Genomic DNA, 24054 nt, shown 5'->3' with positions numbered 1-24054 from the left:
AAAGAGACAAGAAATTATACGAACTTGAAGCTGGCTATATATGTTCATCTTGAAGCCATTAATTCACTTCTAATGGCATTCGTGACCTGGTATAATGGTAACTTTACTTTCGATCGATTATACAAACTTGATCCTCAGGAATCGATTTTTTGTTGATCACATTGTAATTTGATTATTCAACCTCTATTAATTTTAATTCTTACTCAAACTCTTGCAAGGTCTCTTCAAATATGATTATTTGAATTATGAACGAATCGAACTCAAGCAGAAATTTAGCATTGCAAAACTTGAACATAGACCTAAAAAACATACAAACTCATGTACATATGGTTCACCAAGTTCGTTTTCAAATTAACAAGAATGTGCTTTTACATTTGTTTAAATGCCTATTTTTCACATTTTATTTTAAAATTAATTATCAATACAAACAACAATGTTCACATTGAAATCTTTGAATGTGATCAATACAGCAAAATGTCCTTACATAAAAAAGCGAAGAATATAATTTTTGTAATTCTCTAAAGTTATATGTTTTTTTAAGGATTTTTTGAATGAACAATCCATCAAAAGATAGAAAAATCAATATATTTGTTTATTAATTTATATCTTGGTGTGGTTTAATTTGATTTTATTTGGTTAACTATAATTATAAAATCTAAATTCAACTAAGATATTGAATTATAAATATCATTCAAATACATAGTAATTTGGTGTGTATAGTGATGAGGTTTAGAGAAAAAAACCCACAAGATTGAGATTTAGATTTTTTATGGTTTAGGAATGTGTAAATAGATTGAAAATAGCTAGAATACTGGACTTGTAATCATGTATATGCTAAAAAAATAATCTCATATCGAAAAAATAATAAAGCCTTATAAGTTATGTAATGTATAATTTAATAAAATTTAGAAGAGATGTGAAATAAAAAAACTCAAAGAAAAAAAATGCACTAATAAATATTCTAGAATTATAACTTGTCTTATCTAATGGTTTAGAAACTTTTATAAAACCATGAACCACCCAACTTGCATGGAAATAAAAGTAGAGTGGGGAAAATATTTTGAAACCTATTTTAGAAGCAATTATTTGAGATAACAATCTTATATAGTTGCTGATTCATGGTTGAATGGAAAAAATAATATCATATGGGTTATTTATTAAATATAGATATACCCTAAAAATATTTTTTTAGAACTAACTATAACATGAAAACATGTGAGCATTTAATGTTTTATATCAATTGTATGAAAGGTAGGTGGAGTAGTTTAAGCTTAGGTATGCCTATTGAGTTTATCTATTTCATATCATGCCTTCAGGCGCACCTATAACAATGTTGATTTGGGCTATACGAACACCTCGGGCTCAATATAGAGTTTAATATTTTGGGTTAGCTAGGTCAATTGTGCTTTTTAAGAGTTGAGACACCCTTTCTTAATCTAATTTTACCAATGAGATGCATGACGTGCCTGAACATAAAGATGTAATTCACACTCTAGCTTTGGATTGCTAGGTACATTTTATGGTTTATTAAGGTTTTGATCAATACTTCAAAATGGATCTAGTGATTAGAGATATAAATCTCAACCTATTATATAGACATTTCTTTTTAAATTGATTCTACTTATTTAAATTTATTTTATTGTTAAATGAAGTTTCTCTCTTTGATAGGATACAAGATATTGATAGATTGTAATAGATTGCATAGCTATAATTTAGGCATTTGAATGTATCTCTTAGCTAACATCTAGGCTATAAATTAGGCAAGTGATATGCTATTATATAACTAATTGCAGATTTGCATGGCTTTGTATAATAACTATAAATACACAGAATCCAACCTTAAAGTGTTGAGCCATTCTTTTACAATATTTTCTTTACTCTTTCATGGTATCAGAGCAAGACTGTGTATTCACAAATTAATTCTCTTTTCATACAATAACTACTCCCACATTTTCTTCCTCTGCTTCTATCGTCTCCTCCAGTCTTTTCATTTTTTTTGCTACTTTGACAAGCAACTTTTCTACTCATCTCAATGCTGATAATTATTTGCTTTGGCGTGATCAAATCACTCCTCTCCTTATTTGCAATGACCTATATGGTCATATTGACGGCACTGATCCACCTCCTTAAAAAACCATTCTTATTGATGGCACTGCTTCTCCAAATCCAGAATATGCTCACTAGTTCAAGATAGATTAACTCATTGTAAGGGATATTAAGAATACTCTTTCTTCAACCTTTTGCGTCGAGGTCCTAGGTAAAAATGTCGCCAAGGATGTTTGGGATACACTTGAAACACTCTTTTATCAGTAGACTCTATCTCGTGCTGATATCTTGCATGACACTCCTCTTAACATTTACAAAAATGATTTGTCCATTGAAGCTTATCTTGCCAAAATTAAAGGTATAGCATATCAATTTGCTTCCATTAATCAACCTGTTCCAGATAGTAAATTAGTTAAAAGAACCCTGTGTGGTCTTCCTCATACACTAGAATATCAGCCATTTACTCAAGGCATCGCCAATCGACATACTCCAATCTCCTTCACAGAGCTTCATGCATGACTTCTTGTTCATGAACAAGAACTTGAGTGTATTTGTGGACGTGCAACTCCACTATTGGCTTCACTCTCACATCAGGCTTTGGTCGCCCAACAACATTATCAATCCTGTCGCAATACTAATCATGGTAATTTTCATCGTCCAAATCGACCTAAGCAAGGTACTATTTCTAAGAATTTTGTTGGTTCGTCTGCAAGTATACTTGGTCAGTATCCTACTCCTCCCTCTCCACCTCTTGCTGATTTCTCTAATAAGTCTTTCAATAACAGTTTGTATTATGGTAAACATCGGTTCAATACTGGATACAGTACTGGCAATTATTCTCAATTTGACATATCACGTTATCGTGGTCCCTATCAAATATACAAATAAAAGGGTCATTCTGCATCAAATTGCACTTGTTGTTATATTTGTCCTGATTCAAACAACAATGATACTATATCTACTCATTTCATTGGTATTCATGTCTCTGATTCATCAGTACCAATGGAGAATTCTCCTAATTGTGTATCGCCTCTCTGGCTTGGAGATACAGGTGCCACGAATCACATGGCATCTTATACTAATTTAATGCAACAACCTCTTCCTTTTAATGGTACCTCATGTGTGTATATTGGTAATGGTGACTCTTTTTGTATTTCATATATTGGTAACTCTTTGATCCATCTAGGCACTAAATTGCTTTCTTTAAATGATATTCTAATGGTTCCACAATTAAAGGAAAATCTTGTCTTCATTGCTAAACTTACAAAATATAACAACTATGTTTTTGCTTGTTTTTCATTGGGCTATGCTATAAAGGATTTGGCAATTGGAGTGATGCTTTTGAAGGGGTCAGTTAAAGACAATATTTATTCAATACCAGCTTATGCACTCTTTACTTCTCTTTGCAAATTTTCCTGCAATAACACAACCTTTGTTGCTCACACTGCTAAGGCTGCTCCGTGTTCAACATAACATCGCTGACTTGGACATCCTGGTTCAAAAATCCTGTAGCAGTTAGTTATTGATAAATTAATTTATACTTCTGATAAATTTTCCTCTATAATGTTTTGTGATGCTTGTCAAGCTGGGAAAAACAAACATTTACCCTTTCATTTATCCAGTAGAATTTCTACTCATGTTTTAGAATTGGTGTATTGTGATATTTGGGGACCCTCTCCTATGGTTACTACATCTGGCTATCGTTATTATATTATTTTTGTTGATGATTATAGCAAATACTGTTGGTTTTATCCTATGAAGCGTCGCTCCTATAGTCTTGCCTATTTCACCAGTTTTAAAAACATAGGTGAAAATCAATTTAATCAACGTTTACAACTATTTCAGTATGATGGTGCTAAAGAACTAGCTGAAGGAATTTTTTATTCATTCTTGGATGCTAATGGCATTTCTCTATGGTTTTCTTGCCCTCATAATTCTCAACAGAATGGTATAGCTGAATGAAAGCATTGTCATATTTATGAAATCGGTTTGTCTCTTTTACATCAGGCATTATTACCATGACATTTTTGGCTTGAAGCCTTCTTTACTGCTATGTTCCTAATTAATAGATTGCCAACTTCGGTCCTTTTAGAATGGTCCCCTTATGAGGCTTTATTTAGTACTTGTCTAGATTACAGTTTTCTACGGAATTTTGGCTGTTCTTATTACCATTTTCTTGGTGATTATGGTTAAAACAAACTTATTCCTAAAACACATCACTGTGTTTTCATTGGGTATAGCACTATCCATAAAGGTTATCGCTGCTCAGACTCCTCTAGCGATCGTATCTTCATCTCTTAGCATGTAGTGTTCAATGAAACTGAATTTTCTTATGGGTTGACTTCTGCTACTCCACTATTGTTTCCCTTTCTATTATTCCAACACAGTTACCTTTGGCTATGACCTTTGAGCCAGCCTTGCTCAGTCATTCATTATCAACTATTAACCATCCTGATGTATCTATCATTGCCTCATGAGTAGAACTTCCATCTTCTACTACTTTAATCTTCCTCACTTGCTGCTATTTTACCTCTCACCACTTCTAACATTTGTGCTCCACTCACTCAGTCTACAACTCCATTGCCTGCTTCTCCCCCAGCTTTGATAATTCCCAATCACCATCCCATGATTACTAGTGCAAAGGCTAGCATCCGTAAACCTCGTGCTTTTTGTGCCGGTAATTATTCCTTACCCCAATGATATGTTGCACTACTTATATCCTTCATCCCTCGTGAACCTTCATCTTTCAAAGCTGCCAGCCTTAATTCATATTAGGTTTTTGCAATGAAAAATGAGTATCATGCACTCCTTGCTAATTAGATATGGACTTTAATGCCTCTTACATCCTTTAAGAACATTGTTGGTTGGCATTGGGTTTATAAAATTAAAGAACACGTTGATGGTTCTAACATTACAAAGTGCGTCTTATTGCCAAAGGCTTCAATCAAGAGTAGGGAGTTGATTTTACAAACACCTTCAGTCCAATTGCTAAAGCCACAATAGTTCGTATCCTATTATCAATTGGTCTCTCTTGTCAATAGAGTATTCAGCAGCTTGACGTCAAAAAAGCTTTTCTACATGGTGCTTTAGCTGAAAAGGTTTATGTATCTCAACCTTCTGGTTTTATCCACTCTTCTTTTCTTGATCATATTTTTAAACTACACCTTTCCATTTATAGTTTGTGTCAAGCTATGCATGTGTGGTTTTAGAGTTTTAGTCACACCTTAATTTTTTTTAGCTTTAAATCTAGCAAGGCTGATAACTCTTTTTTTACAAATCACTCATCTGTTGGTACTGTGCTGCTGCTTGTCTATGTTGACGATATTATTATTATGGGTTCTACAGAATCTCTTATTAATCATTTTGTCCATAAGCTCTCTCAACGCTTTCATATGAAAGACCTTGGTGACCTTCATTACTTCCTCTTGAGGTTCATCGCGCCTCAACTAATCTTCAACTCACATAAACTAAGTATCTCTTGTCTATACTTAAGTCTGCCAGCATGCTTGACTGTAAACCACAGCCTACTCTAGTCGCAAAATCTCCATTTCTGATGGCTTTTTGTTACCTGATGCTCATAAATATCACCACCTTGTGGGATATCTTACTCTATTCAACAAGTCTACCAATTCATGCACTCTCCACGCGATGCTCATCTCCAAGCTATTAAATGCATTTTACGGTACTTGAAGGGTGCACTTGGTTTTGGTATCTGCTTCTATGCCAATTCGTCTCCCACTTTATCTTGTTTTGCTGATGCCGATTGAGCAAGATATCCTAATGCTCGCCGCTCCACCATGGGCCATTGTGTTTTTCTTGGCTCTAATTTAACCTCCTGGAGTGCTAAGAAATAGGTAACCATTGCACTCTCCAGCACAGAGTCCGAATATAAAGCCTTTACTCATGTTTCTACAAATCTTATGGAGTTCTTATATCCTTCAGGACATTGGTTTTCACACTTCCTTGCCTTACACACTCTACTCTGACAATATGGGTGCTACTCAATTGGCACACAATCCTGTTTTTTATGCTCGAACCAAACAAGTTGAGTTATTTTATCATTTTATACGTGAACTTGTCTCCACTGGTTTCCTTTAGGTAATCCACTCCACAAATCAACTTGCTGATCTTTTTACCAAAGAATTATCTTCATCTACCTTTTGCTTCTTTCGTGACAAGTTGATGTGGCATCCTCCTTATCACCTTACAGGGGCATTATATGATACAAGATATTGATACATTGTAATAGATTGCATAGCTATAATTTAGGCATTTAAATTCTCAGCTAACGTCTAGGCTATAAATTAGACAACTAATATGCTATTATATAACTAATTGCATATTTGCGTAACTTTGTATAATAATTATAAATACCTAGAATCCAACCTTAAAAGGTTGAGCCATTCTTCTATAATATTTTCTTTACTCTTTCACTCTTTATATATAATTTTTTTTTTTTAAATTTAGAAATATATATTTAAAAAAAAGAAAAAGAAATAGTGGATATATAATGGTTAAAGTTATGCCACAATTAGTCCTCCCATTGTTTACAAGAGTTTAAAATTCCCAGTAGGATTTAAACACATCTTAAATAAAACTTTAATTATACTAATCATTATGTTTCCTACTTTCCATGAATGATCTCTCTAGCCATTTTAATGATGAAATCAATAATTTAAACAATAAATACTGCTTTCCTTTCCTGAAGAGTTTTGAATCGGAACGCGAGATGGAACTCAATTTGATCTTCCTTGTTTCAACTAGATGACGGCAATACAGCTTTAATCTGTTGTGCAATTCAATTGTATTTGTACTGGTGGAAACTTTGGAAACTGTTCAGGAGTCAGGAATATACATAAAATTAAGTAGGCGCTCCAAGTTTGGGTTAAAATTTGATGCAAGCCTATAGCCAACTACTAAATTTCTTAATATTTGCATCTTGTTCTTCGTGAGTTATACGTATCAAACTCTTACCACAGACTTGTTTATGTATACTTTGAGAAACATTCTTGTCCGCCTAAGAGATGTCAGTCCCCAATTAAATACAGTTAGATCTGAATCTTTCTGTTAATTAAATTTATACTAATTAATTAAGAAATGGCATAAATTAATCAATTAGATGGAGAGAATGTGATCCCACAATCACTTAGTGCTTTCGTGACTCAAAACATGGGGCACTTTACCAAGTTGCATGATTAATTAAGTGTTAAACCCTTACTTTACAATCACTAACACAAGTATTCAAATTGTTAGTGTTGATTAAACCGCCCTTCAATTGACGAACACATATCTATCATTTCAATCTCTACCCTCCTTCTCCTTGTTCTTATTCGAATTTGGTTTTCATGTGGGTGTGATAATACCATGGAAACCAGTACTGTCGAAATCCTGTGAGAAGAATTTTATGAATCACGACAGACGGCAAGAAAACAAAGGAACCCATTGGTTCCACCTAAAGCACGCGGGCTACGTATAGGGTAAAGTAGCAATCTAATTAATTCCTAGATCTTAATTTTAGAACTCTAATGAATTGGGATTTACAAGTTGATTGCTATAATATATATAATAGATTTTCACATATTTTGTGACGAGAGAACCGAGATTTTCATTATCACGACAAAGGGGTCGTCACGGGCTGTATTATGCCTGGACTTGGAGCCAGCTTAATTATTTTTAATTAATAAATTATAAAGGGTGGAAAACCATTATGGTTGTAGCTAGGACCATGCACGATCGATAAATGAGGCTTAAAAAAAGATAGTGTATTAGTGTTACTGTAATGATGCCAAGGGGAAAAGGGGGATGATTATTCCGGCTAAATGCTCGACCAAAATGCGCCTCACGGTGTCCCGACCCCGAAACAACATAATTATGCATGTCCATCTCCAAGCACTCGCTAGTTCAAAGGACCGGGAACTACACAGGCAGGGAGGCAGACACTTCAGTCATAATTAAGAGAAATTAATTTTGCTCCTGTTTTAACAAGAGAAAGAGATCAACATTGTCGACAAGCAAACTCTTTTATCTCAGTTCATGATTATGCAATGGAGCTCATGCCAGATTGTGCACGCAAGGCCTTTCTCGCATAATATTAATTAGTAATATGCATAGAGATACGTACCTAGTTGCACATATGCTATATGATATTTATGATTCAAATTAATTAAAATAGAGTACATCTCCTAACTAGAATTTAATTAAATTATATTTTAGTTAATTAGAAACCTTTTTTTTTCTTTTTTCCCATCAATCTATAGTTTCTAAACTAACGGGGCCGGTTGTCTAATACTATATATATGTTAGTTTTTTTTTCTCTTAATAAAAAAAATATATCATAGTGTCAACTTGTTATCTCTCTCGACTATCTTAAGAAGGTGTTTTTTACCTGATGGATTTAAAAGGAAAGTAATTTCTGTTGAATGCTAATTCTAAAGCTTAAATCTAAAAAAAAAAAAATAATTAAAAAAAGGCATACCTTCTACTCGTTTTACAACTCTACTATGCATATGGTAGTTAACAAATAAGAATTGAATAAACAGACGAGAGAAAAGAAAAAAAGAAAAAGAAAACTAAGTCAGCTACGGCGGCACATACAGTAGCATATTTTATGCATAAAGAGAGGGACCCTACGGAGAAAGTGGTTGTGTAAGCCACTGAGCTAGACATTCATCCGAGACAAGGGTCTTTGTTTCCACCTCCGTACTTCTTGTTGCCCATCATCATAATCCCAAGTTCCAGTATAAAACAAAGGACAATTCCCCATTTTGCAAAATAACTTCATATTTGCATTGCATTCATCACCCTTCACCTTCTGCTTCGATCGCTCTGCTATATATTTATCCTTAATTGTATCAAATACATATATAGTCCGTCTATTTAATAAATTAATTTGAAACAGATCAATCACACCATGTCCAGGATTCATCCTTCTGATCAGAGTAGATGCAATGGCCATTTGTTGTTTAAGAATCACAAAGACAGCAGGACGCGGCCACTTCATCATGATGATGATAAACGTAATGATCCGTTACCAGCTGATCCATCTGTAATGCTCACCGTATGGAAGAGATCCAGCATGAGCTTCCAGGGTACCGATGGATTCACTGTTTTCGACCCACATGGGATATTAGTTTTCAGGGTTGACAATTATTCCAGGAAGAATGGTTATGGTCTTGTCCTCATGGACGGGGTTGGCAATGCCTTACTTTCCTTGATACCCAAGGTACGTATGTGTATCAACTAGTCAGTCAAGGCTTTATTTTTGCTATGTCAACTCCTAGTGTCATGGCCTGATTCTATGTTGTTGGTGTTATCAGATGCTAAGCATGCAAGACCAGTGGAACGCATACCGAGGAGATCAAGACGGGTGTGAAAGGACGTCCAAAGTGTTCTCAATGAGGAGCCCGTCAGTGCTTTCAGATTTCCACGCTGGAGGCCGCAAACATGTAGCACAGATCTTCATGGGAACACGATTAGGTGGTCGTCGTCATGATCAAAACATGCCAGATTTCAAGATTCAGGGATCATTCCGGTCGAGAGATTGCAAGATCGTTAAGACTTCTACCGGAGAAGTAGTGGCAAGGATATCTAGGAAGAGAGTGAACAACACTACCATTTTACTGAGCGATGATGTGTTCAGCTTGGTGGTAAAGCCTGGTTTCGACACACACCTTATCATGGCTTTTGTGATTGTATTAGATCGCATCAGCAGCAAGCCCTTTTCTCCTTTTTTGTGTTCTTAATTAATTATATATGGATTCAAACCCATCATGTAGTCTATATATCATGCATAAACCAATTAATTAAAACACGCAACAGAATCCAAAAATATTCTCTACTGCACTTCACCGTCATGCTCTTTTCTTGAGTCATTAGCTCAAGGTCTTGATTGATTTTCACAGAATGATCATGGTTTTCTCGCGCACACATACATATAAAGCATAGCAGCAAGTTTTTTCCAATCCTGAGTGTAGGAGTTATTATCCTCCATGAAAGGATGGATTCCCAGAGAAAAGTAATTATCCACACGATTAGAGATTGCAAAGAGGTAAATCACGCAGGCACCATGACCTTCTTTCGAGGTCATCAAGAGGCCCTATATATGATAATAATAGTAATAATAAGGGTATCGTTTCTTTACCAGCAATTACCCACCCATATTTCCATCGCCCAATAGCAGCTAACCATCTACCCGATTCTAACCGATTCAAACCCAGCCCATCCTAACAAATTCTTGGCGGAAAAATGTTTTTTTCCCACCCTCGATCAAACAATGTCGCCAATTTGGCAAAGATCCTAAAGTAAAATGTGCCCTCGTCAAGGTTTGGTAGTTAATTTACAACCGCTAGACTAGCACTAGCACGGGGACGAAGAGAGAGAGAGAGAGAAGGGAAGAATTACATTCTTTAAAATCCCAACCTAGGCCTGCGTTTAGGTACAGCATAAGGGCAACATATATATCCGATCACTTGTAACAAATATGAACGTCCAACCAAGAGTGCCTCAGATAATGCCCGAGTGGATTTCTTAAAAAACTCAACAATCCAGCTCCTCAATTTTGCTAATGGTATCCTGGATCTAATTCCAAGAGATCATTTGCCTGACAAAGAAGCAAATAATAGCATGTGATCTCGACCACAAATCACAACCTTATAGGGCCGCATGTGATGTTGGTGCTCAGGTAACTTCTTTATAGCGGTACCACTAACTACGTAAACGATCAGTCAACAACCCATAAGGCTTGGCGTAGAGTCAATCACCAGATATATAAGCTTTATCCTCATAATACCTCCTCTCACTTGCTGCCTTCTTCTGATTACGTTTCTGCATAGCAAAGATACACTTCTGTGAGCTTTAACCAGAATAAGCACGCACTAAATAAGCATTCAATCCCTGTAGCTCCAAAATGATCTCCCAATCTTAAGAAACAATTTGTTCTTGTGAGTATGTCTCTATAAAAGACTCCTCTACAATTTGTCAACAGAAGATAGCATGATAGGGGAATAGGTGAACCTGATATGCTTCATGATTTGATACAATCCTCTTAATTATCGTAGTGGTTGTAATATCCAAAGGACTATCCAAAACTTGGAAGATACCCATACTGATTGGCACAACATAAGGATTGTCTTTTTCCTGCAAGGCTAAAGAGAAGCATGTAAGCAACTTCTTAATTAGTAGGTGATTGTCTGTTTTCAGACCTGCTGAGCTTCTAGATACATGTATGATTTACCTTCAGAAAGTCATTGTTCTCTGCAACTGTCCCATGGACAACTGAAGAGATGTTGAAGGTTGTGATCTGCAGATTTGCATCAAGTCTAGAAAAATCAGCTAAAAAAGGCTAAACAAGAAATCAAAAAGTTGACTAATTAAAAGATCACCATAATTATGAGCAGAGAAAGAGAGAAGAAAAGGAATAAAAACCATAACAGGCCTCACACATCTGACTTAACACTGGTAGTGACTACCAGAGCAAAAACTTTCTTAAGCATGATGCGCCAAGAATATGATCGAACAATCTGAGAATTGCTAGGAGCCAGATTTTCAAGTTTTAATGCAGTTTGAGGTCTGCTTCCCTCAGGAAAGCAAAGACCAGATGGGGAGTAAACTATGTTCAAGACTAGATAACATGATGAGCTCAAGCTATAATGTTTAATGTTAAGGATGCATGCCAAATCAGGGCCAAAGCTTCATAATATGATCATTCCCCCCTTCCTAGAGGGGAGAGCGGAGGAGGAGGGCCATCCTTCATCTTGCTTTGACTTATTTTCCACTGAAATAATCTACATAGGTTCCCCATAGTAGTCATGGGCGCCTGTAAGTTTAGTTGTAGTTGGCACGCTTATCACCTATGTTTGGATTCTACTCAAACATTATAAAGAGAGCATACCCCTTCAAAATCATCATAGAAAGGAAGAAGAGGAGAAAAGGAGGAGACAAGGATCTCCTCTCATCCCCTGTGTATCCTCTCTTCCCCTGCTAGCTCAAGTTCCACCAAGAATTTAAAATACCAAATCAGGTAGTGAAATAGCCAGCCACTGCAAACTGAGAAAAACAGCACATGCCAAGACAGGAATAAGAAGACGGCACTCATGCCTGTTACTGCTTATTCAAATTATATGATGTGTGCTTGTGGCATTATTACATATTAAGGACATTACAGATGAATAGTAACATGTATATCTGCTGGGATTTCAAGCATATTGACAAAGTCAGCAATGTCTAGAAAAATTACTTGGCAGTTTTATAAAGATGAAAGAAACTGAAAAAAGATCACTTATTTATTCCACAAATGGAAAAACAAGAACAAAGAATAAGTTAATAACATACTAACCATGTCTTTAGATACTTCCCATGGAGCACCTATAATCACCTCATCCACATATTGACATGCCAACACACTTAAACTTCTTTCATGAAGATTCATAATAGGACGGTGTGCTCCTCTTTTAGAACTGCAGAAACCATCCGGTAAACACTCTCAGATATTAGACAACTAATTAAGGCTTAAACAATTAAGCATCAATAAGTAAAATCCATGAATGATTCTTCATAGACTATATAATTTTACTACTATCCAATTACAATAATATTATTGTAGCTTTGCTGATAAAAGTTCAGCACTATACACTACACAATATACACAAATAAGATGACATTTGAAGACAAGTTTTAACAAGCTACTGAAGCTCGAGGTCTTTCAATTTCTATATATCGTAGCACTATAATTCCAGGCAGCATCATAGCTGCGCTTAAAATCAAGCAGCCATCACTGAAGCACAAGGTCATCCAAAATTTTCTCAAATAGTAACATGTGATGCCAAATTTCTAAGAACTCATATGATTCTGAGAATATACAACTTCCAAGTGTATTCATAAAATGTTTTCACAAAACTCTGTATTCTTCTCTCGAGGCTACATATCTGCAACCATAGATCGGGTGAGCAACCAAATTCAAATTTCCAGAGCAAGTGCTTGACACAACTGAAAGGTAGAACTATAGCCTAAATGTAGACTAAACAAAAGTTAGGATTTTATTTAAGTGTAGACTAAACAAAAGTTAGGATTTTATTTAAGTTTATTTGTTGATATTGATTTAATTATTATTGGATATTTTATTTAGTGGGTTATAAGACTAATTATTTATTCTAGTTAGAATTTTAATATTTAGATATTATTTTTTTTAAATGTTAGACAATTTTTGATTAATTAAATAAAATTTGCAGGGTTGCAGACTTTTCCAACCCCATTCTTTCTCTTCTATAACTTTTTCTTCTCTTTCTTTAGCTTTAAATTTCTTTTGTCCTGCATCAAAGTACGTCGGAAAATTTGGCAGTTTCTTTAGAGTTGATTGATCCGCTCCAATTGAATTTCTTACTAATGATGAGATGCACTCCAATTGGATTCTAGCACTTCTAAGAATTTGTTCCCAATATGTCAGTTCTACTATTTATTTAATTGAATAAGAAACTACTATGATATAATTTTATCACTAATATAACTGAAATTTGTTGTTAAAAAGCAGCACTATTAGAAACGGATTGAATTAATGATCATAAAAGTGGGTACTGTTCCCATCCTCTAGCCACCTCATTCCTATGATCTTTCAAAAATTTGTTGAATAAAGAAAGAGTCTCACTATAGTTTCTTGTCACTATATACTTATTGAATCCTAAGGCTCCTTTTATATTCCGGAATGTTGTTTTTTTCAAGTTTTGAAATTTTCACGTGGCTTCCATATTTGTTGCCCGGGGCTAGTGGGAAACATAACTATAGGCATTGCAAACCAACACTAACAACCAACATTCATAGTCCATTCAGCAGTGTTACAGTAAGCTGTGAAGCATTGCCCCTTCAAATCTTTTAATATAATTAGCATCTTTTCCTAGTTCGTTGTCATCAACATTTTGTATGATTCAGAAAATCATCCTTCCTGGTTTAGAATTGTTAGTTTCATTCAACTTAAATTATACATCTTTACCCAGGTACCCAGGTATAGAGGGGCATTCCTAGTATATTCATCAGTGTCCCCAAAGCAAATGTTTGTACAGTAACACCATGAAGGTTTACCTAGTTGTATCTTTTAGTCCCCAAATCACATGTTTAGAATTGTTAGTCTCATTCAACTTAAATTATACGTCTTCACCCAGGCAAGGAGGGGCATTCCTAGTTTATTCATCAGTGTTCCCAAAGCAAATGTTTAAACATTAACACCATGAAGGTTTACCTATTTGTATCTTTTAGTCTCCATTAGACGAGATCAATGTCCCTATAATGTTACAAGTGTTAGCAATATGGAGACAAACAAAGCTTCACCTTCATTATATGTTTAGTAGGAATACCTACTCTCCACTTAGCACAAAGTAGAGGTAAATGATGGGCATAAATCATACTTCACTCCTAGCTTAGTGTGTGTGTGTGTGTATATATATATATATATATATATGTATTAGTCAAGAGCTTTGTAAATAGAGTGAAAAACCGAGAGAGAAAGAGCAGTAAAGAGAGCTTGAGTGTAGAGTTGAGTTGAGAAGAGTTTTCTCCTCCTTTTTGTTTGTATTGTTTTTTGGAATGATTAATACAAACCAGTAGCTCCGTGGAGCAGGCAAGTTGCCGAACCATGTAAATTAATGTGTGTTTGAATGCTTGAATGTTCCAACAACTGATATCAGAGCTTGTTCTTGAAAAAGAGGGTGTTTGATCCAAACTTACCCAACAACTAATATCAAAACTTGTTCTTAAAAAAGAGGGTGTTTGATCTAATCTTAAAAATCAAAGTTCTCAAAACATGTTTTTAAACATACCATCGTGTAGGGGAAGACGAGACGAATCCACTGGTGAAAACCCGGCAAAGAACCGGCGTCCTGCATGCCCACACGCGCCAACGACAGCACTGTCCTCGCACACCAACGCGCCCTCATGCGCTCCACGTGTCTTCTAAGCCCGAATCTCTGCAACTGAATCTGGTTGACCCAACACGTCAACACACAGTCAGTAGCCATTCTGAACAGTCATCAGCCACGTTAGCAAAGACACGACAAATAGAAAATCCACGTGGATCTGCCATGTCATCATTGTGGGCCTATTGTGCTCACGTGTCTGACACGTCATCATAGCCACGTTAGTATATTGAGTTTTGATCCAGTGTGATGCAGACATTATTCCTCCTGACACGTGGCTTTATCTGCAGCGTACAGTGATTTAAAAGTTTGATTGATAAAATCTGAGTCATCCAAAGTCCGATTTGGGTGATTTCAGCGTCGTTTCTAATATTTTTGGCCATTTCAAACACATCTATAAGGTTAGATTTTGCAGATTCAAATCCAAGATATATTAAAAATGGCAGATGAAATAAAGGTTGCTGGAATTGAAAATTTTGATGGAACAGATTTTGGATATTGAAAAATACAAATTGAAGACTATTTATATAGAAAGAAACTTCATCTTTCTCTGTTGGGGAGCAAACTAGAAAATATGTCAGAAGAAGATTGACAAATTCTTGATAGACAAGTTTTGGGCATTATCCGGCTATTCTTGTCAAGAAGAGTTGCTTATTATATTACAAAAAAAAATCCACTGCAAAATTGATGGAAGCCTTATCTAGGATGTATAGAAGCCCTCAGCAAATAATAAAGTGCACTTGATGAAGAAGTTCAATTTGAAGATAACAGAAAGCACCTCTGTTACACAGCATCTCAACAACTTCAATACCATCACAAATCAATTATCATCTGTTGAGATTGAGGTTGATGATGAGATCCGTGCACTCATTTTGCTAGCTTCACTTCCAAGCAGTTGGGATAGTATGAGAATAGTCATAAGCAACTCAGCCAGAAAATCCAAACTAAAATATGATGACTTCCGAGACTTGATTTTAGCTGAAGTGCAAAGGAAAGACTTAGGTGAAAGTTCAAGTTCAGATTCAGCTCTCAACATCAACACTCGAGGGAGGAGACAGGATAAAGGTTTATCCAGAAGCATATCAAAATTAAGGTACAAAAGTAAAAGCAAGTCTCGACCTAGAAAGTAAGTTGAATGTTAGAATTGTGGTAAACCTAGTCATTTCATGAGGAATTGCACAAAACCAAAAAAACCTGAAGCCGACTCTACAAACGCTACTATAGACGAGGTATAAGATGCTTTGATTCTTGCTATACAAAGTCCAATTAATGATTGGGTTCTTGATTCTGGTGCTTCATTCCACTATACACTACACCATGAAATGATGCAAAACTATATTACTGGAGATTACGGTGTAGTCTATCTGACCGATAGACAACCAATGTATATTATAGGTATAAAAGATGTGCTAATCAAGATAATAAATGGATCTATATTAAACTTGCAAAATGTAAGGCATGTTCCTAGATTAAAAAAGAAGTTGATCTCAGTCAGACAACTTGATGATAGTCGTCATTCAATTCTTTTTTCTAGAGGTATATAGAAGGTATCAAAAGGAGTAATAGTTTTGACTTATGGAAAGAAAACCAACACCCTGTATATAACCACAAGGTCTGCAGACATTATTACCTCTACTAAAGCAGAAAATCAGGTACAGTTATGACACTGTAGACTCAACCATATGACAAAAGGGGATGAAGATACTTCAGTCAAAGGAAAAGCTGTCAGAGTTAAAAAAATATTGATCTAGACATTTGTGAAAGCTATGTTCTTGAAAAACAGAAAAAGCTCAGTTTCTTAAAGGTTGATAGGACCTTAAGACCAAAAAAGCTAGAATTAGTACACATAGATTTATGGAGACCAGCTCTAGTAACATCTCTTGGAGGTTTTTGATATTATGTGACTTTCATTGATGACTTCAGTAGGAAGGTATGAGTCTACTTTCTGAAAAATAAATCTGATGTGTTTGAAATATTCAAGAAATAGAAGGCTATGGTTGAGACTGAATCAGGTCTGAAGTTGAAATGGTTAAGATTTGATAATAGAGAAGAATACATTAATGAAGGTTTCAAAGAGTACAGCGTTGTTAAAGGTATCAAAATGGAAAAGACCATTCCTGACACACCACAACAGAATGGCATTGCTGAACGGATGAACATGACCATCAATGAACTAGCTAGAAGCATGAGGTTGCATTCTAGGTTACCTCAAACTTTTTGGGTTGATACAGTTCATATTGCAGTTTACTTGATCAACCGTGGACCATCAGTTCCTTTGGAGTTTAGACTGTCTAAGGAAGTATGGAAAGGAAAAGAAGTACAACTCTGTCATTTAAAAGTTTTTTGGTGTGTTTCCTATGTGCATATAGATTCTGATGCTCGCAACAAGTTAGATGTCAAATCCAAGAAATGTTTCTTCATTAGTTATGGAGATAAAGAATTTGAATTTTGGTTCTAGGATAATCAAAGTAGAAAGATTATCAGAAGCAGGAACATGAACTTCAATAAGAAAGTTTTGTATAAAGACAGATCAAGTGTAGAAACAAACATGGCTGATTCAGATATAGGTCCACAAAAGTCTAAATTCATCAGATTAGAAGGGCTTCCCGATGTTACCGAGCAGAACAAAACTCAAAAGTCCTTACAAGAATATTCAAGCACATCTGTACCCACTACTACACAAAAAGATGCGGAGCCAAGTGAACCAGCTACTTATATTCACAAGTCTTCAAGGACTATAAAGCCTCCACAACGTTTCACACTTCTACTGAATTATATTTTGTTGATAGATGGTGGTGAACCATTAACTTATGAAGAATCCTTACAAGACAGAATCTCGAGCAAGTGGGAGTTAGCCATGAAGGATGAGATGGAGTCATTGTTGAAGAACAAGACTTAGGAGCTAACTATACTACCTGAAGGAAAGAAGGCTTTGCAAAACAAGTGGGTTTACAGAGTAAAGACTGAGCATGATGGAAGCAAATGGTTTAAGGCAAGACTTGTTGTAAAAGGGTTTCAACAAAAGAAAGGGATTGACTACTCTAAAATATTTTGTCCAGTTGTGAAGCTCACAACAATCAGAGTTGTTCTAGAGATAGTAACTGTAGAAAATTTACATCTTGAACAATTAGATGTAAAAATAGCAATTCTTCATGGTGAATTAGAGGAAGACATTTACATACAACAACTAGAAGGGTTTGTAATACAAGGAAAGGAGAACTAAGTCTGCAAGCTAAAGAAAAACCTATATGATTTGAAACAAGCTCCAAGACGGTGGTACAAGAAGTTTGACAACTTCATGTGTAGTTCGGGATATACAAGATGTCAGGCTGATCATTGTTGCTATGTCAGACGTTATCAATGACGTTTTGGGCAGACAAGAGAAGATAAGGATTGTCACCAAGTCAAAAGTTGGCCACCCACTTATCAATTAGTCATCAAATCAATAGTTCCCAATTTTGGCCTATAAAAGGAGGCATTTGCCATGCATTTAGGCATCTTGGTTTTCAGATCAAGATCATGCTCTTCCTTTCTCTCTTTGTATTTTTTGTAATATTTATGCTTTGCTTTCATTAATATTAAGTTTATGCCTTTCATTTCCTTTCCTTTACTTAGTTAACTTTTATGTTCTTATTTTGTTTATCTATTTTACTTTCTTTCATTATGTCTAGCTAAGTTAGTTATGTCAAGGTGAAAAGGTTACACTAATGGTGTAAGAATAAGTATAATGTAAACTTAATATGGACTTTAATATTTGATACTAACATGTTTTATATTTGTTATCTTGTTCACTCTTTAATACTTTGCTTGTTAAATGACTAATCTTGATTTATGTTGTATAACACTTGGTACAACAAATGCTTAGCACTTTCATAGCCCATAATGTATGGTATAACCGACACCTGAGCTATGAAAGGAACTTGATTTGTTGTTAACATAAGTTATAATCATGAATGCTTGACGAGATTTACAAGTATTAGCATTAATTGAATAAGATGACTAATGTAATCATGTTAACAATATATAATCTGATTGGAACCTCCTTTGTGTGTGGTTTCCAATTCAATAATAAGAGTTTATACTATACTTGTTTGATATACCATTAGTGGAACCTTTAACCTTGACATTTGTTATTATTATTGTTTAATTCTTACATTAATTTTCCATCTTCAAGTTCTCATCATCTTCTTCTTCTTCTCTTTCTTTATTATTATTACTACTACTACTACTACTACTATTACTACTACTACTATTATTATTATTATTATTAGTATTACTATTATTACTATTATTATTATTATTATTATTATTGTTGTTGTTGTTGTTGTTGTTGTTATTGTTATTGTTGTTGTATTATTGTTATTTATAATTTGTACAAATAACCTCCCTGTGGTTCGACCCCGGTCTTGCCGGGTTATTTATTACTTCGACACTCCTGCACTTGGAAGAAGACATCAGCTATAGAGTTTCCTGAAAGAATTGGACTAGATGAATGGAAATGGTACTTTGTATAGCGATAGTCAAAGTGTAATCTTCCTTGCCAAGAATCCAGCATTTCACTCTAGGATTGAGCATATTCAGATCAAATATCACTTAATCCAACAATTGCTAGACGATGAATAACTACTGCTAGAAAAGATCTGTGGAAGTAAGAATCCAACTGACATGTTAACCAAAGGAGTTATACTTGATAAACTGAAGTTGTGTACAATTTTAGTTGGTCTTCAAGGATAAAAGATAATTTCATTAGTTGTCTTCAAGTGGGAGATTATTAGCAATATGGAGACAAACAAAGCCCTACCTCTATTATGCATTTAGTGGGAATACCTACTCTCCACTTAGTACAAAGTGAAGGCAAACGGTGGGTATAAATCATGGCATGATTTATGCCCTTCACTCTTAGCTTAGTATATATATACTAGTCAAGAGCTGTGTAAGTAGAGTGAAAAACCGAGAGAGAAAGAGTAGTAGAGAGAGCTTGAGTGTAGAGTTGAGTTGAGAAGAGTTTTCTTCTCCTCTTTATTTGTATTGTTTCTTTGAGTAATTAATACAAATCAGTAGTTCCGTGGAGTAGGCAAGTTACCGAACCATGTAAATTGATATGTGTTTGAATGCTTGAATGTCCCAACAACAAGAGGCTATTTTCTAGCGCTTGAAGCAAAACACTTCCTTTTTCCTTTTTTTAACAAGCTAGCATATGGCACATAATATAAATATATAAGCAGCAAAGTAAATACCAAAAAAGCAAAGACAAAACCAGGAAGTTTGGAAATAGGGTGTTAATATATCAGAACACAGAGCGTTACCTGACTATCTGATCATTGTGTATTTCAACAAGAAAATCTCTAAGTGCTCGAGGAAGCTTGAGAATCTAAACAATAGATAATGGTCATTATTCACATAGAGGCACACACCACTCACTTTAGCCAACTAAGCTTAGCTAGATGGAATGAACTGGACAAAATTCTTTGCACCATATCATACAACCCAGCACATTATCATATAAAAACTTTCTTTCCAGTCTACTAGTCACCAGTTACTACGATATCTCTTGTTAATTTATTTTTTTTAACTGTTAACATAATTTGAGCAACCACAAGTGCAAGGCACATGGATGTTTCCCTTGTTTCAGCACCGAGTAGTGACCACAAGTGCAAGGCACATGGATGTTTCCCTTGTTTCAGCACCGAGTAGTGCCCCTTTTAACATATACTAAGCTTCTTTTTTTTTTTTTCACTCATCTATCAAAGCATCCTTCCCTTCCTGCACTGACTTTTGAACTTATTACCCCTCTATTTTCCTAAGCCAACACCAGGTTCGTAGATCATAACTCTATTTTATAGCATTCTTAAAACATAAGGCTCATGATTTAGCAAACATCAAACTAGGGATGTTAAAAAAACCTTGGTATATTTATAATATTTGCATTATCTAACTCTACTTAACCCATTAAAGTTGAATAATATGGATATTACATATAATAGTAGGTCAAAAAACCTAAAAACAATAAATATTATAAATGATAGTAGGTGAAAAAACCTAAAGAAATGGATATCACAAGTCGGGTGGCAGGTCATTATTTTTAAAACTCGATCAACCCAACCCAACTCGTATACTCTGGACTCTTTTTGTCTTTATATTTGATAGTTAGCGTATTGACCATTTATTTTTATTTTATTTACAAATATTTTGACTTTAAAGTTATTATTAGTGAGGTTGCTATTAGATTTATTTAACATGATGCAAAAAAGCTCGTCTCTTTGCTAGGGATGATCACTAGAATTTAATAATGGTCTAAAGTATTAAAATTAGACCTAACATTGAAGATATTATAACACGTACAGTACATACCATAGATCAACCTCTAAATACAAACTTATAAAATTAGCAATATAATCCGAACTTATGAATATATGTAATATTTATAAAAAAATTAACTCACCCTGATATATCCAACCTGCTTGTGTCCAAAAAATATTAAATGGGTTAAATTTACAATTTATAAAATATTAAAAGTTAGGTATGATATAATTATAAGCTCAAATCATCTAATTATACCAATAAATACCCTTAATCAAACAACAACAATGATCTTTTTTTCTGGATTTATCCAACTTTCACTGGTCTATGCACCGCTTCCTAATCAACGTCAGCCTTCTTAATAAATATTGAGAGTATAGCGAAACAAATCAATTTTTCCAACCTCCGAGCCATCATTCACCATGTTCCATTTCTTTTCATGACAAACTAGAATCAACATATTACAGCTTTATTGCTTCTAATTTAAAACATTGAGTTCAAAATGTCTCTCCCAACAATCTAATTTACAAGTTTCTTTATATTGGTTTATCCATGAAAAACCATGCTGATCAGCAACCAACATCATCTTAAACATGATTCTCTAACATATCAATGCTCAGAGAAAACAACACAAGGCTCACTCCCAACCCCTAGTGTAAGGTTGACATGATTTGCAAGTAGCTCATCTTTCCTTCCATTTTTCTTAAACTAGTCAGAGGATCATTACAAGCATGAATGAGTCAAAAAAAAAGCAAGTGCAAATGGATAATAAAAAGATGCACTTCACACGTAATTGGGGAAGAATAACTAGAAGATGTAGAAATCAGAGGTAGATTGAATTCATTCCATACGAACAGAAGAAGAAAAGTTTGAAGTCCAAAAAATTAGCCACTTGACGGGCATGAGAAGACAAAGGAAAAGCATAACACAACTCGACATGTCCAGCATGGAAGAGGTCAAACGCACCATCAATATAAACTATGCGAGCATCCTGCCCTGGCCCCTGAAATCACTTGTGTAGAAAATTGGTTGAGAAATGGCATTGTGGATATGATAATATTTGCATAAAAACAGCAGAAATTCACTTAGAATATGGAGAACGCATTAAAGACAAACTAGATATAAATCTTGTTTCATTGTGATCGGTAAAGTAATCCACTTTTACGATAGAACTTTACCAGCTTCTATTTGAACAAATGGTGGGTAACAGGTTACAAGGTCCTAGCTTTTGTGAAAGGCACAAAAGTTGCACAACAAATGAGGACTCAAGCATTGCATAATGCCTAGTGCTTGTTTGAGATGAAATGAACGCCACCCAGTTAGTTGCAGAAAATGATTCCACACAAGAAAAGGTGCAAGGTTTACCGCTCTTGGTAGCAAGACCCAATAAAGTGCAGAAAGCAAGGGATCACTTAAGATGTGGAAAACTAATAACGAAATTACTGCTCTTGGCAAAATGATGAGTAACTAACTGGATCCCTTGCCATTGGAGAATTGTACAATTCTGCGTGAAGTAGGAAGGAAATGAGAAACCCGAGTTCCACTTCCAGATCCACTGTCTTCAAGTTTCTGGCTGTGCCCATGGCTAAACAGCCTTTGCAATGACGATTGATTGTGGTTGTCACTAATGGATCTCTCTCGAGTACACAGAAGCATGCGACCTATTTATCCACGACGACGACGACAACTACAACAACAATTATAATTCCATGAAATACACACACACATCTTTTTAAAAAAATAAATAAATAAATAAATAAATTACCAACGATATCCGTGCTGGAAACGCCTTCACTGCGCTTAATCTGTTTGTAACGGCCAGCTTTCTTAGCGAGCGCATAAGCATCGGTGCCATCAGGGAGGACGCAAGGATCATCGCCGTGAATAATATAATCAATATTATATTCATCAAAAAGCTTCTTCATGAAGTCTTCAGTTATAGCGTATGGCGCATCTGAAATCACCTCGTCCACCCATTTCACCGCATGCACCATAATCATCCTTACATGGACAGGTGTCACTGGAGGACCTTTATTGGCTATAATTTCGTCGACGCTAACAACGCCCACCACCAATTGATCTCCGAGGGCGCGTGCTTGGCGGAGGGCGTGGCAGTGTCCGTAGTGCATCATGTCGAAACAGCCGTCCATGTACACTCGAATTGGCTTCTTCTTCTTGTTGTTGTTTAAAGATAATGACCAATTAGACCTCCATTCGGCGCTGGACTTGAGATATAACCCTAAGAGGGATACGCCAACCGCAACCACCAAACATGTGGCTACAATCTTCACCTTCTCGGGAGGCAGTGCAATGTCTGAACCAGCTCCAGCTCCACCACCACCCATTGCTTTTATTTTTGCTTGTTTTCGAAAATAAAGAAAAATTGGGTGTGTATATTCTAACGTCTCTCTGTCGAAGGTGTTTTTTATATCTCCATTCCATTTCGCGCTCTTCTCTTCTTTTCCCCAGTTGGACTATGGGCTTTGCTCGGTTATTATTACAAATCCAGAGGCATATAATTGGGCTTATTGGCCAACAAATAAATCCCTCTGGCCTCAGCTGTACTTGGGCTGTTTTATGCCAGAGCCTGACTCTACTTTGATCAATAGGAGGGAGGAGGAGCCTTGAATAAAAAGTTAAAAGAAGAACAGAAAAGCAACGCTCGGCAACTCTTCTGTTAGTAACGACCTTCCAATGACGGAAAATTGAAGCGAAGCGAGAAGCGACAGTCTTGCACTACACGCCGCCTCTTTTAAATTTAATTCCTTAAAATATTTTTAACATGGAAATATATAAAAAGGAAAATAAA

General features: G+C 35.4%; 2 protein-coding genes across 5 annotated transcripts; one reads left to right on the top strand and one right to left on the bottom strand.

Annotated features, from left to right (window-relative positions):
* Positions 1-8711: 8711 nt before the first annotated feature.
* Positions 8712-9873, top strand: LOC105112279 (protein LURP-one-related 5-like). The gene is made up of 2 exons (XM_011007924.1): positions 8712-9268; positions 9363-9873. Exons 1-2 carry the CDS (start codon positions 8957-8959, stop codon positions 9786-9788), a joined length of 738 nt encoding a protein of 245 aa, XP_011006226.1. The 5' UTR covers positions 8712-8956; the 3' UTR covers positions 9789-9873.
* Positions 9874-10426: 553 nt separating this feature from the next.
* On the bottom strand, positions 10427-23673 carry LOC105112278 (ethanolamine-phosphate cytidylyltransferase-like). Of its 4 annotated transcripts, none has more exons than XM_011007921.1 (8): positions 23011-23670; positions 22725-22906; positions 22177-22248; positions 20252-20316; positions 12380-12500; positions 11279-11344; positions 11059-11181; positions 10427-10869 (listed from the first exon to the last, which is right to left on the bottom strand). In XM_011007921.1, exons 1-8 carry the CDS (start codon positions 23588-23590, stop codon positions 10798-10800), a joined length of 1281 nt encoding a protein of 426 aa, XP_011006223.1. In that variant the 5' UTR covers positions 23591-23670; the 3' UTR covers positions 10427-10797. The 4 variants fall into 4 exon arrangements, 2 of the variants coding, with proteins under 2 accessions (XP_011006223.1, XP_011006224.1); XM_011007922.1 differs by having other exon boundaries at positions 10782-10869; positions 11059-11189; positions 23011-23672; XR_839722.1 differs by lacking the exon at positions 10427-10869 and adding an exon at positions 11936-12090 and having other exon boundaries at positions 11160-11181; positions 23011-23673.
* Between the last annotated feature and the right edge of the window lie 381 nt (positions 23674-24054).

Source organism: Populus euphratica, unplaced genomic scaffold (assembly GCF_000495115.2).
Source record: "Populus euphratica unplaced genomic scaffold, PopEup_1.0 scaffold331.1, whole genome shotgun sequence".
Lineage (NCBI taxonomy): Eukaryota > Viridiplantae > Streptophyta > Magnoliopsida > Malpighiales > Salicaceae > Populus > Populus euphratica.
The sequence above is the reverse complement of the archived record's forward strand: the minus strand, read 5'-3'. Positions and strand labels throughout refer to the sequence as shown.

Excerpts from the sequence above, each read along its gene's own strand:
- LOC105112278 (XM_011007921.1), bottom strand. The coding sequence starts at position 23,590 with ATGGGTGGTGGTGGAGCTGGAGCTGGTTCAGACATTGCACTGCCTCCC. Across the intron at positions 12,501-20,251 it reads CACAATGATCAGATAGTCAG|TTCTAAAAGAGGAGCACACC; the intron begins GTAACGCTCTGT and ends TGGTTTCTGCAG. Across the intron at positions 11,345-12,379 it reads GGGAAGTATCTAAAGACATG|ATCACAACCTTCAACATCTC; the intron begins GTTAGTATGTTA and ends GCAAATCTGCAG.
- LOC105112279 (XM_011007924.1), top strand. The coding sequence starts at position 8,957 with ATGTCCAGGATTCATCCTTCTGATCAGAGTAGATGCAATGGCCATTTG. Across the intron at positions 9,269-9,362 it reads TACTTTCCTTGATACCCAAG|ATGCTAAGCATGCAAGACCA; the intron begins GTACGTATGTGT and ends TGGTGTTATCAG.